The sequence below is a fragment of the Fukomys damarensis genome, unplaced genomic scaffold, assembly GCF_012274545.1.
Source record: "Fukomys damarensis isolate Sample0158 unplaced genomic scaffold, DMR_v1.0_HiC HiC_scaffold_24, whole genome shotgun sequence".
In the NCBI taxonomy this organism is placed as follows: Eukaryota; Metazoa; Chordata; class Mammalia; order Rodentia; family Bathyergidae; genus Fukomys; species Fukomys damarensis.
In genome coordinates, this window is record NW_022900936.1 from 45893154 (window position 1) to 45909991 (window position 16838).

Here is a 16838-nt window from a genome sequence, read left to right on the forward strand (position 1 = left end):
AAAAAAAAAAAAAAAAAAAAAAAAAAGCTAAAACAGGACTAGGGATTTAGCTCAGTGGTTCTGCCACCTGCTTTGCAAGCACAAGGACCCACGTTCAATCCTTGGTACCAAAAAAAAAAGCTAAAACAGATTTTCCATTCATCTCAGCTATTTCCCTTCTATGAATCTTCCCAAAAGGTTAAGGCAATGTCACAGCCATGTTATAGCAATACATGCCTACTCATATTTATAGAAGCACAATTCACAATAACTGAATCTTAGAAGCAGTCTATTTATCCATCAATGGATAAAGAAAGTGTGGTATTTATACACAATGGAGAATTGCTGTGCCATAAAGAAGGATGAACTTGAGCTAATGGTAGGAAAATAAATGCACCTTGAGACCACTTAAGATAGTATAATAAACCAGACATGCAAGCTTAAAAACTTAAATGGTTTCTCTTATATGAGAAATTCAAAATATAAATAGAGAGCAAAATAAAAGATAGCTATTAGAAAATAGGAAGATTGTTCTTTTATAAAAGGGAAGGGGACCAAAAGATGGAAAGAGGGAAGGGAGAGGGGAAAAGGGGGATGAAAAAAGAATTTATATGTATTATATAAACACTATGCCCTGCAAAAATGCATTAATAAAATAAAAATTGGAAGGAAAATGGATGCCTTTCTACAGTGTGCCTAGAGGTCCAAGTAGGCCTCTCTTGAGTTGGCTCATGGTTCACTCAACTGCTGGAAAAGAGTTCCAACCACTCCAGGAAAATCTCTATTCTTCTGTTCAACTAAATACCATAACTATTGCTAAAACTTTTTTTTCCCCATTAAGTTTATTGGTATATTTAAAGCAAAAAATACATGTATCATTGGGATCTTGTACCTTTACATGCTATGTCTTGGTTATTACTTTTTCCCCATACCCTTGCCCTTGCCTTCATCCCCTTCAAAGACCTTGTTTCCATTTTTTTCTTTACTTATTTTTTCTTTCCCTTCTTTCCTTTCCCCTCCCCACTTCCCCTTTAGCCATTTTCCTCCTATTTCACACTATCAATTTTACCATTTGAACCTTATTTACACTTTTAGTTTTTTACACTAGAGAAACTCTTTGGTACTTACTCAAGTGTGTCCTATTTATTTCACTTAAGAGTATAGCCTCAATGTGCATCCATTTAGCTATAAATGTTTCTGGTTTTTCATTCTTTATGGCTGAGTAGTACTCCATTTTATAGAAAAAGCAGACTCTACCTCACAGGCAAAGCTAGTTCACATCTCATCTAGGCTCCTTAGCATCTCATTAGTTATGCTGTTGATGTTTCTTTCCAAAGTGACACCTCTCTGAAGGCAGGGACCATGCTTTTACTCAACTTTATAGCTCTCTCCCCTCCACCCACATCCTTGCCCAATATCTGGTACCTAGTAAGGACTAAATGAATGAGTAAACAGAACATTTTATTCTACTAGAGAGCTCTTTTCCTTAGTACCTGAAGGGCCTCCCTCTTTCACTCCTGACATGCTGAGCTTGGAGAGTCTTGACAAGGAAGAACATGACAACAGAACAGATGAGGAGAAGTCCAACCACAGAGGCTATGGTGATGCCGATGACCAAAGGCTCAGACACAAATTCCTCACAGTGCTCACCTCGGTACCACCAGTTTTCACCTACACGGCATCTGCAATGAGCAGTAACCAAGTGACAATGAACAGCAGAATCTTCAGTGGGACTGGGAAAAGTACAGATATAAATGCTGACCAAGTGGAGCTTCATTAAAGAACTGAATATAGCCGGGCATGGTGGTGCACTCCTGTAATCCCAGCACTCGGGAGGCTGAGGCAGGAGGATCACTGTGAGTTCAAGACCAGCCTGGGCTACATAGTGAGTTCCAGATCAGTCTCAACTACATAGTGAGACCCTGTCTCAAAAAAACAAAAAAAATTGAATGTAGGGCTGAGGATGTAGTGAGTAATAAGAGCATTTGCCTGGGCATTCACAAAGCCGGGGATTTGACCCTTAGCATGGGAGGGTGGGGTAGATATACACGTTACATAAGCACATGATTTAAGGCTGTAAATAATGTCTGGCAAATCTAATAGATCCTTAATGACTGCCTGTAAATGACCAAATAAAAATCAAATAGACTTAAATATTCTATTTAATCTCTTTATTTATGGATAACAGAAAAAGAGGCACAAGAAGGAAAGTGAGTGATACTAGGTTATGCAGCTAGTTAATAACAGAACTAGATCTAGAACCAGTTCTCCAGGCCTTTCACATCCTTTCACCACACTAAAGAAATCCTTCAAACCCTGAGGCCATTCACTTATGTGAAAATATCTTCAATATCCACAGCAGCAAGGATGTCCCTGCTTTGCAGAATAATATCAGTTTCTCAGGATGCCAAGAAATTGTTTTTCCTCTTAGTGTTCTAGCTAAACTTACTTGTAACAAAATGTCTGGATAGCTTCCATCTATCTTCTCTGTTTTGGGTACTTATGCCAGCATTTGCCAATTCTGACAGCTACAAATTGTCCTGGTATGTGTGTTACCCCTGTGTATTTTCAGCATCCTCTGCTCTTATAGCCATGTAGCTTTAGTTGTGTGTGGTTGGAAAGTTGTTTGGCTTTATGAGAGGAAGGCAGTAAAGGGTCATCAGACTAAATGAATGTGTACATTTGCAGTATTCTCATTGGTTCCACTCAATAAATGGGTGTCAGGTATACCTAAAGAAAAATGTGCTTATCATCACTTTGAAACTTTCAAATGATACTTGTTTTATTTTTGAATACTTAGTAGTACAGTGAGGAGTTCAAAGACATTAAGACTACAATCAAGCAGAACAATGCCTGTTTCACCTTCAAGTACAAAGTGTTAACCTTATATCTAAACCTCATTTGAATACCAATGCCCTTATCATCACCGTTAAAACCATAACACAAATATCTCTAGTTAAGCCAAGTACTCTGAATAGGACATATTTAGAAAAAATTTTAATAGTTCTCTAACTGCATAAAATAACCAAATGAGAAATATTCAGGCCTATTCCAATGACCCAGTCTTCACATGAGAATTAGATGACATCTATCAATTGCCTATATAATAAATACAATGATTTCATTAAATCAACCCATTCTATTTAGAAATATCTATAACTGTGGAAGCCAAAAATCTAATGTTACAACATACCTACAAATGGCCCCATGCCCGGGCACAATGTCACATTTTCCATCATTCAAGCAGAAGTTAGGTTGCAGGTCACAGAGACTCTGACAAGGTAATTCATCCACACTCAGGTACCCAGGGTAGCATCTGCACTTTGCTTCTCCACTCCAAGTGTTGACCAGACATTCAGAAAATTCATTGCAGGCCTGAAACTTGCAAGGGTTGGCTTCATCACCTCAAATATCAAACAAATCAAAATATGATGCAAGGAAAGGCAAGAAAATGTGATTCACCTGATTGATAAATTTGTGTCAAATTTCTCTGAAACTGAGAGTCAAATCATAAAACTTTATGTCCCTGGCAAGCCACTACATGTTTTATTTAGAGATTATGTCAAAACCATAAAAATCAATGTCATGTAACCACAGATCTAAATTAAACAGTTTCCATATACTATTCATTGCCACAAACCTTATCTTGCTATAGTCTACGCTGTCTGTACACAATGCCTCCTCCACACTGAGACCACAGAATGAGGGAAGAGGACCCAGAGAAGAACTGACAAGGAGCCTCGCGGTATAGCTTAATAAGAGCAGCCTTTGAAATAGTCTAAATTTGTGAAGGCCAAAGTTAGAAAAATAAACCATCCCAGTACCTCCTCAGATCACGCCCAACAATATTTTGGCTTCAGTAAATTCGTGGGGTAAAGGGGAAAATGACAATAAAAATTTAATTAGGACAATAACCATCAAAATTGATGCAAGACATTGACCATTGATGGGCCTTCCACACTGGCATGATTCCATCATATGCTCTTCACTGCTTGCTGAAAAAAGAGAAAATGGGTAGAAATGATCCACTGGCTCATTTATAAGAAAAAGTGTAAAGTTTAGCTTGAAAGCTAAAGGGAATTTTTTAAAACCCAGACTAGGCTCTTAGTTTCAAGAAAAAATAATAATGTTATGAAATGCAATGATTTTCTTTGCTACGCTGGGGACTGAAAGCAATTTGGCACAAGTCTATGACACCCTTAAAATTTAGAGGATCTCTAAAGCTGGTCTCCCTTAAGCTAATGTAGGATTAGGGAAATACATTAGGCTATATAGTACCCCCTAAAAGTTCATGTCCACCCAGAACCTCACAATGTGAGTTTATGTGAAAATAGTCTTTGCAGATGTAATCAAGAAGAGGTCATACTAGATTGAATGGAGCCCTAATCTGATGATTGATACCCTTATATGGTAGAAGGAAGTCTGGATATAGAAACAGAGAAGAAGGCTATATAGAGATAGAGGTAGATGTTGGAGTAACATGCCAAAGAGTGTGAAAAATCAGCATAAACTACACAAGTTAGGAAAAGGCGCACAAGGATTCTTCCCTAGAACTTGAGTAGAACATGGGTCTGTAGTGCTTTGACTTTGGACTTCTAGCCTGAAGAATGTGAGAGGATAAATTTCCTGTGTTATAAGCTACCCAATTTATAACACCTTGTTAAAGCAGTCTAAGGAAATAAATACAGGAGATCACTGCCAAGATGCTCATATAACAAGGAAATGTGTACACAAATGTACTGACAGTTTCTACAGGTGAATGCTCAATAGGATTCCACTGTGCCTTTCCTAAATCTTTATGTTCTTGCCCTAAGAATCATTTTGTGGCTCTGTGTGGGGAAACTGAAACTCTCACCTAACAATAGTATGCAGAAAACTAGAAGTGGTTAACAAGGAGCTAATCTATCAACTATGAAGCCACTCTCATATAACAAGGAAATGTGTACACAAATGTACTGACAGTTTCTACAGGTGAATGCTCAATAGGATTCCACTGTGCCTTTCCTAAATCTTTATGTTCTTGCCCTAAGAATCATTTTGTGGCTCTGTGTGGGGAAACTGAAACTCTCACCTAACAATAGTATGCAGAAAACTAGAAGTGGTTAACAAGGAGCTAATCTATCAACTTAATGAAGCCACTGTGATCAAATAAAGAGAACATTCCAGCCCAAAGTGCATGTGAATACCTTTTGACCTTAGGAATTGTAAAATATTATGGTGTCTAAACATTCTCTTGTGGTGTCTTTCTGCAGATGTTTCTTGTGTATCTACACAAGATAATGTGCTGATAATGTGTGTATAAATAACCAGGTTTGCCTCAATTAAAGCAGACAGTCTTTTGTCTCCACTCTGCCTAGAGTGTCTTTCCTTTTCAATCCTCACTCTCTCCTTCAGGTACTGTTCAACTAGTGGGGGCTGGTCCCCCACAGTTCTGCAATCAGAAAATAATCCAATCTTGACCAAGAAGTGGGGAATAGGAATGTACATAGATATTCTTTGCTGATAAAAGCAAAATTTTCTTGGACACTGTTTGTGAAAGAAAGTTAGGCAATATACGGGTCAGTCTTGCTTTAGCCAACCTTGACATAAAATGAAACAAAATAACACATATAGTAGGAAAATTCTATTTGAAAATTTTAAAACTTTGTGGCCACTCTTTGGTTTTGAGTGGATCTGTGTGAGGTTAACATACAGAACAGATGCAAGAGGAGACCTATATGTAAGACTGTAAAGTCAGCCAAGGAATCTATATTTTCCATGGATACAGAAAAACTACAGATATATTCATAGGGGAAAGCAGGACAAATGCTGATCCCTTTTGCTTCCAGAGACCAAGCCTAATATTTTAATCATATAAATAAGACTGAGGTTTTAAGTCTGTTTCCCATCCTTTGTGCTGGCTACAAGTGGATGGCCAGAAGAGCTTGCCTATGAAAAAGTACCTTCATGACTTTATGAAGAAAAAAGGTAGACCTGTAGCTAAGTTTGGGATGAGAAACAGGGATCTAAATTATAGAATGAATTACACACACATTCTGGCTTTTCATGAGCAGCTTTAGGAGAATTGATGGGCTAAGAAAAATTAAAAAGGAGGAAATGTGAAGAAGGTCTGGAAAAGGTTTTTATGGCCACATGGTAGTTGGACAGGTCCTGGGGTGAAGTGAGCCAGTGAGAGTTGACCTTGAAAGGATGGCTGAGGCTGGTTATGCCTAACAGTAACACTTTTAAAACATATGCTGTGCTTCAAAAAAGCCTCCCCCATTATCCTCACATCATCAGTAAATATCTGCTAGGATCAACTGTCTTGTAGTAAAGCCTTTGGAAAATATAAAAATGAGATTAAGATCTATATTCATTTAACATAAAGAATAATCGTAAAGGGCTGGAGATTTAGCTCAGTGGTTCTGCCACCTGACTCACAGATGCAAGGTCCTGAGTTTGATCTCCGGTACAAAAGAAAAGAATAATCATAGGTGTTGAGACACATGTAACTCAGAGATTATGAGATACTTAAATTCTCTTACAATGCCTAGAGATAATAAGGACTGGGGTTAGATAAATGCAGGATTCACACTGTGTGGAAGAGACTAATGCCAGTTCATTTGAACTATAAAAGAAAAAGTGGCCCTACTAATCTGGATGACTTCACATGCAGCTGATATGTGAGTTTCATAAAAAATTGAAAAAAATGCATTCATCTATTATAATTCTCTTTAAAAAGAAATATATTAGGGCCTGAAGAGGTAGCCTAGTGATTGTTTGCTTACGTAGCACATGAGAGGCCTTAGATTTGATGTCTAGTATCCATCAAAAAAACTAAATAGCACAAATGCCCATCAACTGATGAATGGATAAAGAAGATATGTTTTGTTTTTGTTTTTTGTTTTTTTTTTACTGGCTTAATCTTTACACTAGCCACCTGAAATATGCAGGCCAGGTAAGAGCAAGAGATAAAATAATTCATCTAAAGCCAGATAAGTGATAAATGACAGAGGAGACCTAAGAAATCTGGCCTTCCAAATTGTAATTAATTGCTTCTTCCATTACATCACATGGTAATGTGCCAACAGCCTGAGAGAACTCACGTGGATATTGGAGGATTAGCTGAATGATTTTCCTCACTTTCAATGGATAATAATCCTTCGAGAATTTGAAAGGAAAGAATGTTTGCTTCTTTCCCAGTTGAAAAGCAGAGCTGACTTTCAAACCAGTTTGAGAGTAAAAGGTATCAGAGAAATATGAACCTAGATTTTCCACCTCACTTCTACTCAAAACTACTGTCCTCTGGTATACGAAAGGGAAAAAAGAATAAACTCAGGTTCCAACAGTATTCTCTGGACTCAAGTCTGCCAAATAAAAACAACATTTAAGTTTATGCATTCACAGCATCTCTGAGTACCTTCTGTGTTCAAAACACTAAGTCTGTCTAGAAAGTGGTTAATATAATAGACATACTCGCAGTCCTTATGGAAAGCTTAACTGGGAAAAATAGATGTTAAGCAAATATGCACATAAATTCCATGAATGATGCTAACTCTACAAGGGAAAAGAATATGAGGCCATAAGATACACTAATAAAAAAGACCCAGTATAGATTATGGAGAGGATCATGACAGTAGAACGAGGCATAAAGGGTGAACAGGAGTTAGCTAAGATGGGAGTTTAAACAAATAGGACACTGGTTCAAAGGCATGTGAAAAGTCTTTAAAGTCATAAAATGATTCTGGTCTGGAAGGAAGGATCTAAAAATGGGCTGATTTGACTGGACTACAGTGAACAAAGAGGTCAGTTTCACTGGATGATACTGGAAAAGTAATTGAGGACCAGGCCTTGTGGCTACTAAACCAAGAAGCCAGTGAAATATTTTAAGCAGCAAAGTGAAATAATTTGATTACTATTTTTAAAAAGGCACTATGCAGAGATTTTTAATAAGATGAGATCCCAGTTTTTGATTCTTTGTGCTAGTTCCCATGCTACTGAGGATTTGTTCATAGTCTTTTCCTATGCCAATGTCTTCAAGAGTTCTGCCTAACTTATCTTCCAGGAAATTTAGGGACTCTTTTTTAATATTTAGATCTTTAATCCACTTGGATTTTAGTTTAGTGCATGGTAAAAGCTAAGGGTCTAGTTTTAATCTTTGGCAGGTTGAAATCTAGTTTTTCCAACACCGTTTATTAAAGAGGCTATCTTTTCTCAGTGAGGATGGTTGGCTCCTTTGTCAAAGATGAGGTAGCTGAGTACATCTGGAGTTGTTTCTGTACCTTCCAATCTATTCCACTGATCCTCAGGTCTGTTTCTTTGCCAGTACTATGCTGTTTTTATCACCGTGGCTTTGTAGTATAGTTTCAAATTGGGAATTATTATACCCCCTGCCCTTTGCCTAGGATGGCTTTTGCTACTCTAGATCTCTTCTGGTCCCAAATGAATTTTTGGATTATTTTCTCTAGTTCTGTGAAATATACTGTTGGAATTTTAATTGGCATTGCATTGAATCTGTATAGCAGCTTTGGTAGTATGGCCATTTTCACTATGTGGATTCTTCCTACCCAGGAGCAGGGATATCTTTCCATTTTCTTATTTCAACAACCGAGATTTCATCTTATTAAAAAGCTTCTGAACTGCAAAAGAAACCACCCACAGAGCTAAGAGACAACCTACAATGTGGGGAAAAATTTTTACCAGCTGCTCCTCAAACAAAGGACTATTATCTAGAATATATAAAGAACTCAAAAAATCAAACCCCCCCAAATATAAAGACCCAATTCAGAAATGGGCATTTGAAATGAACAGACATTTCTCAGACAAACAACTAAAGAGGAAGAAAAGGGCTAAAGGTATAGGGCAAGTGGGAAGGGTAGGGGAAAGGAAATAAGGGAAAAGAAAAAATATGAGAAAACGAAAAAATGGAAAAAAGGTTTTGTAAGTGGGGAAGGGAGGAAAGGGTGAAGGGAGGGCAGGGGTATGGGGAAAAACTGAGAACCAAGATCTGTCATGTAAAGGTACAAGATCCCAATGATGAATGTAACTGTACTGTATACCTAAAAAGTACCAATAAACTCAAAAAGAAAAAAAAGGCACTATGACTGCTGCCTCGAGCACAGATAAGCGGGGGAATAGGAAAGGAAGCAGGAAAATTGATCCAAATGAGAGATAGTGGTAATTTGGCTCAAATCATCATTATCTCTCATTTCTTTTCTTTTCTTTTTTTTTTAGGGCAGGGTTGAGACAGGGTTTCACTATGTAGTTGAGACTGACCTGGAACTCACTATGTAGCCCAGGCTGGTCTTGAACTCACAGCGATGCTCCTGCCTCAGCCTCCTGAGTGCTGGGAGGCTTATTTCTTACCTTTTATTTCTTCCCCAGTATCAGCCAGTGAAAACTAATCTCTTTGCTCACTGTCCTCTAGTCAAACTAACCTGTTTTTAGTTCCTCACACACCACTTGAGTAGCAGTAGTGGTTATGATACAATGAGTCTGTGGTTTGAGGTATATTTTGAATTAAAGTAAGTGGTAAGTGAAAGTGTGGGGTGATGAAAACTATGGTATTGGGAATGACTGCTCAGGTTTCTAGTTTAAGTAATTCAGTAGATAAATGTTCCATTTATGAGATGGAGAAGCTGAGGAGAAGAAGTAGATTTAACTGGAAAATTAGGAAAAACAGAAAATAAGAGCTTAAGCTTTATATATATATATAGGCTACATCAGGTACATCCAAGTGGAGATTGACAAGTAAATAGCTACATAATGATTCTGGAGTTCAGCAGAGAAGTCTGATCTGCTTACATATAAAAATGTGTAGAGTGATATTTACATAAAACTTGAAACAACTGGAATGAATAGGTATGTAAAAACATACATTAAAAAAAAAGAATCTAAATTTTGGGGGCTTCCCATCATAGCAGCACAATTTATAATAGCTAAATTTGAAAGTAGCCTATATATCCATCAACAAAAGAAAGGATACAGAAAATGGGGCTTTTATACATAATAGTGTTGCTCTTCCATAAAGAAGGATAAAAGAGTCATTTGTAGGAAAATGGATGTGAGTTAAGATCATAATATTAACTGAAATATATCAGACACACAAGCTTAAATATCACATAATTTCGCTTATATAAGAAACTCCAAATATAAATAGGGATAAAGTAAAAGATAGATAAAAAGTAGGAAGAAATTTTTTATCAAATGGGAAATGGGATGGAGGAAAAGGGGGTTAGGGAAGGAAAGGAAATGAAATAAAGAATTGAGATATTACGTACATGTACCAACTTCCCACAAGGAATGCAACCATTTTGTAATGCAAACATGTACTAATATAAAACAAAACCTGAAAAAAAGTAAGTGAAAAAAAATAGATCCAGTGGATAAGTAAAATGGAAAGTCTAGTAGAGTGTGTTGAAAAAGGAAGGAGGTGAATAAGCCAAGATAATAATTGTGAACAAGCCTATGAAAACAGAATGATACTGGTATGCTTGGAAGAAATGTTTTTCTAATTATGAAGATGTGGAAAACTGATCTGACATAGTACTCTTACTTTTCCTATGAGTATTAGATTCACCTTGACTTAATGAAAAGAAAACACAGAAGAATACTCACTGGATTTTACTAAGAAACCTCCATGGTAAGTAATATCATTACCTGATTCTACATCGAGGGAGTATTTATCAATAGCCAAGTTCAGGGTCTGGTAGGCAGTAGTACAAAAGTCTTCTAGAATCATGTGTACAGCATTGTTGACATTAGGAGGGATGGACGTGGCAAACTTCATTCGACTATTCACCACAATACTGCCATTTCTGAAGTTCAGAATTTCCAAGTTCTGGAACCCTGTGAGATTTGACTGAAGATAGGGAACCAACTGCAATACACAAAACATGATAAATTGATTGACAAAGTTTTTCATTTTATTCAGTACATATTAAAAAGACAAAACACAAAGAAACAAGAATGAGTTCCTTGCTCACTTTATGTCAACATTCAAACTGTTTTAAAAAATGATAAAACTGTTTTAAAAAATTAGGAATGAGACTATAAATTAAAAATGTTATAAGATTTTCATGATGAGAATACTATGATACTTGGGAACCTCATAAAACTCATAAACAGTTTTTAATACCCAGGGAATTTATTTTCTTTTCTTCACTGATAGATCACAACAATAAAGGCCTGGATCCTCATAAATCTGTTCTCAGAATAAGTGTGAGCTTTTACGTTTTATTTTAGACCCAGAATTCATGGAATTTGATCTTCAGTGTCTAATCTATTCATATCACCCTCATGCCACATTTCTTGAATTCACCTGTCTTATTGTTCTCCTACCAACTCTGTGGGTGGTAAGAAATGAATGCACAGTATCCTGGGTTCAGTTTTGGGGTGCTTGATTAGGACAGAGGATTCATATATGATTATTCACTCATCCACAATATGGTCCACTCATTGGTTGAGCTTACCAATTCTAAGAATCTTTGTTCCAGTGCTTTATATTCCAAAGAGTTTTTATTAAATAGATCTTCTGAAAACAGCATGTTTGTCACTCGGAGGCTGAAGAAAACTACTAAAGCTCCTTCAGTCTGGGCATGACTCAAGTCACCTCCTCTTGTGGGCTGAGCCACAGGAGCCATCTCTGTGGAGTGAAAATTTGTAAACATTTTCACATAACTACCAACCTTTCCATTCTGCCCTTGGATTAGCTCAGGCTTATAGTAAGCTGGGCCTACCCGGTCCAGTTCTAATGAAATATCCTGTACACCCATAATTACTTCATCCTCTAGCAGGGTGGAGCTTGTGGTTGGAGGTAATCTGATGGACTGTGTCGTGGAAGTTTTCAACCAGAGTCCATCAGTACTCTGTGGTGTACTTGCCAATGAGTCTCTAGGTAATTTCCCTAGGGAAGAGGTACTTGCTGAAGCTATATGTGATTCTGGGAATATGGTCCACACAGGCTTCAGATCTGGTTTCACCACTGAAGTCCTACTGTCACTGAAGTCATGGCTAGATGACCCTCTAGTTCGTTTTATATCCTTGGTCAGGAAGGTATTCACTTGATTTGTTGTTTTATCAGAAGTAGCTGTCAGTAGAAAAGGTGCTTTGGTAACTGAGTGGTAATCAGCATCGGGAATCTCTGAGGTGTGCTTAGAAAAAGTTAGAGAAGTAGAATGAATTGCAGACACTGCAAAGATGGGCACAGTAGGTTCAACAAGGGACTCTTCCTTTGCAAAGTTTGTGAATTTCTCATCATTCTTATACTTTGAATGCTCAATAATTCGGTCTGTGTAATCCATTTTGTTATCTACGACAAGTGCCTCATCCATACCTTCAGTTGGCAAAAGTGAATCCTCATCTTCAGGCCATGACTTAGACAGTGGTTCAGTGCTCTTCTCAAATGAAGTCTCACTCCATGTCCAAGAAATCAGATCCATCTTTTGTCCAGACCCAGAACCCAAACCACTCTCAAATATGAACTCTTTTTCTATGGATGTGTCTGGAAACAAATGGCTTGCTTCTAATTGGTCTTTGACTTCAGAGGCCAAGGGGTCAAAGTCAAAAGGTACAGCTACTTCTTTAGCAAGAAGATCTAAGGTAACAGAAGAGATTAGATCTGGTGAAGATGTCAGGGACACACCAGCGTCTTCCCAGGGTGGTATTGTTTGTTTTAGCACAGGATGAATGAATGTACCTGAAGGCAATGGGTCAGCAAAAAGAAAATCTTCTGACTCTTCAACATTGTCTAATCCTAGAAATAAAGTTTTACATTCATTAATCTACAAAGTTGCAAAAATATATTCCTATTTCTCCTAATAAAACCAGTTACCTATTTTTTCTACTAAAATAGCAGGAAAGTTGCTGACTTTTATATCAAGCAAATAAGATGATATGATAATGTGTTTATAATGTGAAGTAATCACTTGTGAATATAGGCCACCCATTTCTGAAGACAAAACTTTGACTGTTGAAATATTTAATCTTCAGATATTTTTATCCATGAAAATAGAAGCTTGCTGATAATTCTGCTGACAACGAAGATTGAATCCAGTGGAAATTTAGGGAGAAATTTTCCTGGAAATTGTGGTTCCTCCTGAATTTCTCTCTTATATTTATTATCTATCATCCTTCAGATTTGCCCAATTTTCAAAATCCTGAACTCATTACTTACATCTTCCTTTTTCATGTGTATGTTCCAACACTAAGTCACACTTATTTTTCCTTTCCTCTACAATATCTAGAAGATCATCCATTTTACTTTCACTTATTTATCTGTTCTTGGGTTGCCCTAGTTCAAGTTATCCCCTTCTCAATACAACCTCAATTAAAATCTTCAGATTAGCGCCCACAGTTAACACTATGAGACATAATCTGGTCCAGAGTTCTGCAATACCATTAGTAACTGCGAGCTGCTATGTGGACCAGAGTGGTGCAGCTGCAGGCAGGTCCCAGCTAGGGCCCAGCTCTGGCCCCAGAGGTGTGAGCACACGCCCCCAATCCAAAGGCTGACTAGAAAAGAGCTGCACAGGTATGCAACCTTTATCCAGAGTTCCACCATACCATCAGTAAGTGTGTGCACATCCCGGGGAGTAGCTGTGTGGACCAGAGTGGCACATCTGCAGGTAGGTCCCAGCTAGGGCCCCATACTGCCCAAACCCCAGAGGTGCAGGCACACGTGCCCAAGCTATAGCACAGCTAGAAAACTGCAGTACAGGTGTGCAAGCTTCATCCAGAGTCCCGCCATACCTGGAAAAGAACTACACAGACACACAAGCAACAGCCAGATGCTCAACCCGATACCACTGATAAGTGCCTGAAGACCCTAGCCAAAAGCCTATAAAGACAAAAGGAAGTGGGATACACAGCCTGGATCCAAAGGCCCCCTACAGACAACTACAGAAGGGCCCCAGTGAGAGGCACACCTAGATACCATCCCAAGTGCACACAGGCATCAGTCAGAAGCTTGCCCAGACAAGAGGTCAGCTCAGGGATATAGAAGGCCACCATTCTAAACCTAGGAATTGGTGTACTAGGGAACAGCAGAGTAAAGGCTGCTTGGTGGCCTGCTGAGAATTGAAGACAACTTGGTGAGCAAAAAGTAACCTCAACAAAGGCATAGTAAGCTGCATTTGTTGAAATGAGAAAACATGAAAATTAGTGGCAAAAATAGACTTAAAGATCACCTAAGGCAACCCCAAAGAGAAATGAGATGGAAAAATCTGATACTCAGCCACCTGGACTCCCTGAACTAGCAATGAAAGAGGATTAGGAAAAAAATGAAATCAGAAATAATTTCCCAAATAACAGCAGAGATTGTGCCCATAGTACAAGACATGATTAATAAATCTAGAGCAGACACAGACAAAAAAATAGAGAAGCTGAGAAACATGATGGGATCGCAACATAGGAAACAAATGGAATCCATAAAACAGATGCAACAGATTTCTAAAAGATTAACAACTCCATTGAAAGTTTACACAGCAGAACAAGCCAATGCAAGGACAGAATTTCAGATATAGAAGATAAAACTGCAATTAGTGATCAGGAAAATCTCTTAAAAATAGTAAGGGACCAAGAGAGATCAATCCAGCAGCTGCTAGACAATTTAAAGAAGAATAACATAAGACTGACTAGAGTCAATGAAGAAACAGGACAGAGTACAGATGATAGAAAAAGAGAGTTCACCAAAGTAATGGCAGAAAACTTCCCAAATAGGGGAAAAGAATGTGACATACAGATAAGTGAGGCTTACAGGACTCCAAATAGCCATGATCAAAATAAAATCTACACATAGGCATATAATAGTTAAGATTCCAGAAACCCAACAGAAGAACAAAATTCTACAAGCAGTTAAGAGAAAACAAATCACAAACAAAGGAAAGCCCATCATCAGAATCACAACAAACTTCTCAACACAAACCCAAAAGGCAAGAAGAGCACAGAGTGACATATTTCAAGCCCTAATGGAAAACAACCTCCAACCCACATTGATGTACCCTGCAAAACTATCTTTGAAAATTGATGGAGAAATAAGATACTTTCATGACACAGAGCACCTTAAGAACTTCGTGAATACTAAACCAGCACTCCATAAAATTTTAAAGAATATCCTAGGAAAAGACAATGAGGATCACAACCTCAGGAAGCCCAGCAGAATAAATCCATCAGGCATGACAAGAAATTAAATGCAAAGGGGGAGAATCTAATGAAAAGAAAAAGTCATGACAAGGATAAATCAGTATGTATCAGTAATAACCATCAGTTAATGGTCCCAATTCACCAATCAAAAGAAATAGACTGGAAGAAGGGATTAAGAAGCAAGATCCAACAATATGCTGCATGAAGGAAACACACTTAATTCAAAAAGAAACTCACAGACTGAAAGTTAAAGTGTGGAAAACAATACTCCATGTGACAGGACCCAAAAAAAAAGCAGGAGTAGCTATCCTCTTTGCAGATCAAGTGGATTTCAAACCAACACTGACCAAGAGAGACAAAAAAGGACAATAACATCCTTGTAAAGGGAACGATCCAAGAGAAAGAGATGACAATCATAAATATATATGTACCACATACTAATTCACTCAACTAAATAAAACAAATATAAAATACATGAAAGTCAAATAATCACTAATACAATAATAATGGGGGACCTCAATACCCCATTGTCACAATAGACAGATCAACCAGACAAAAAGTTAACTATGAAATAGTAGAACTCAATCAAACTTGTGAACAAATGAACTTAACAGATATTTGCAGAGTGTTCCACCACACAAAATCAGAATACAGATTCTTTTCAACTGCACATGGACCATTCTCCAAAATACACCACATACTCGCTCACAGGATATGTTTAAATAAGTGCAAAGGAAATGATGTTATGCCCTGTGTATTATTAGACCATGGTGCAATGAAAATGGAGATCAATAGCAAAAGAAACCATAAGAATTTCATAAGCACATGGAGAATGAACAACACACATCTGAATAATCAATGGGTCACAGAGGAAATTGAAGAAAAATACAAAAGTTCCTACAATTAAATGACAGTGACAATACCACATATCAAATCTATGAGACACAATGAAAGCAGTCTTATGAAGGAAATTCATAGCAGTGAATACTCATATTAGGAAAACAAAGTGAGCTCGATTATACAACCTGATGCTGAACCTCAAGCTTCTAGAAAAAGAAGAGCAGGACAAACCCAAAGCTCATACAAGGGAGGAAATTATAAAGATCAGAGCAGAAGTTAATGCAATGGAGACTAAGAGAACAATACAAAAAAAAAATCAATGTAGCCAAGAGTTGGTTCTTAGAAAGAATAAACAAAATTGACAAAGCCTTATCCACCCTTAAAAAAAAAGAAAAGAAAGAGAAAAAAATAAAAAAAGAAAAGGCTCAAATCCAGGCAATTAGGAATGAAAAGGGTGAAATTACAACAGACCCAGCAGGAATCCAGGGGATCATCAATACCTACTTTAAGAACTCATACACCAATAAGTTGGAAAATACAGAAGAAATGGACAGATTCCTAGATTTGTGTGAATTATCTAAGTTGAACAAAGGTGACCTAAAAATTCTAAACAACCCAGTATCAATCAATGAAATTGAAAATATAATTAAAAACTTACCAACTAAGAAAAGTCCATGTCCTAATGGCTTCACTGCTGAATTCTATAAGACATTTAAAGAGGATCTATTGCCACTACTGTTTAAACTCTTCAGTGAAATTGAAAGGGAAGCAATACTCTTGAGTTCATTCCTGGAAACAAGTATACCCTAGATCCCCAAAGCAGAGAAAGACCCAAATGAAAAAGAGAACTACAGGCCAATCTCACTAATGAATATAGGTGCAAAAATCTTTAATAAGAT

General features: G+C 37.5%; 1 protein-coding gene across 1 annotated transcript in view; it reads right to left on the bottom strand.

Annotated features, from left to right (window-relative positions):
* The window catches only part of Impg2 (interphotoreceptor matrix proteoglycan 2), a 94326-nt gene that overhangs the window by 4243 nt on the left and 73245 nt on the right, over positions 1-16838 (bottom strand). The window contains exons 14-18 of the mRNA XM_033755888.1: positions 12656-12712; positions 11430-12553; positions 10618-10837; positions 3173-3383; positions 1473-1661 (exon numbers count right to left, since the gene is read on the bottom strand). Of these exons, the coding sequence (XP_033611779.1) occupies positions 1473-1661; positions 3173-3383; positions 10618-10837; positions 11430-12553; positions 12656-12712 (1801 nt within the window). The remainder of the gene's footprint in view (positions 1-1472; positions 1662-3172; positions 3384-10617; positions 10838-11429; positions 12554-12655; positions 12713-16838) is intronic.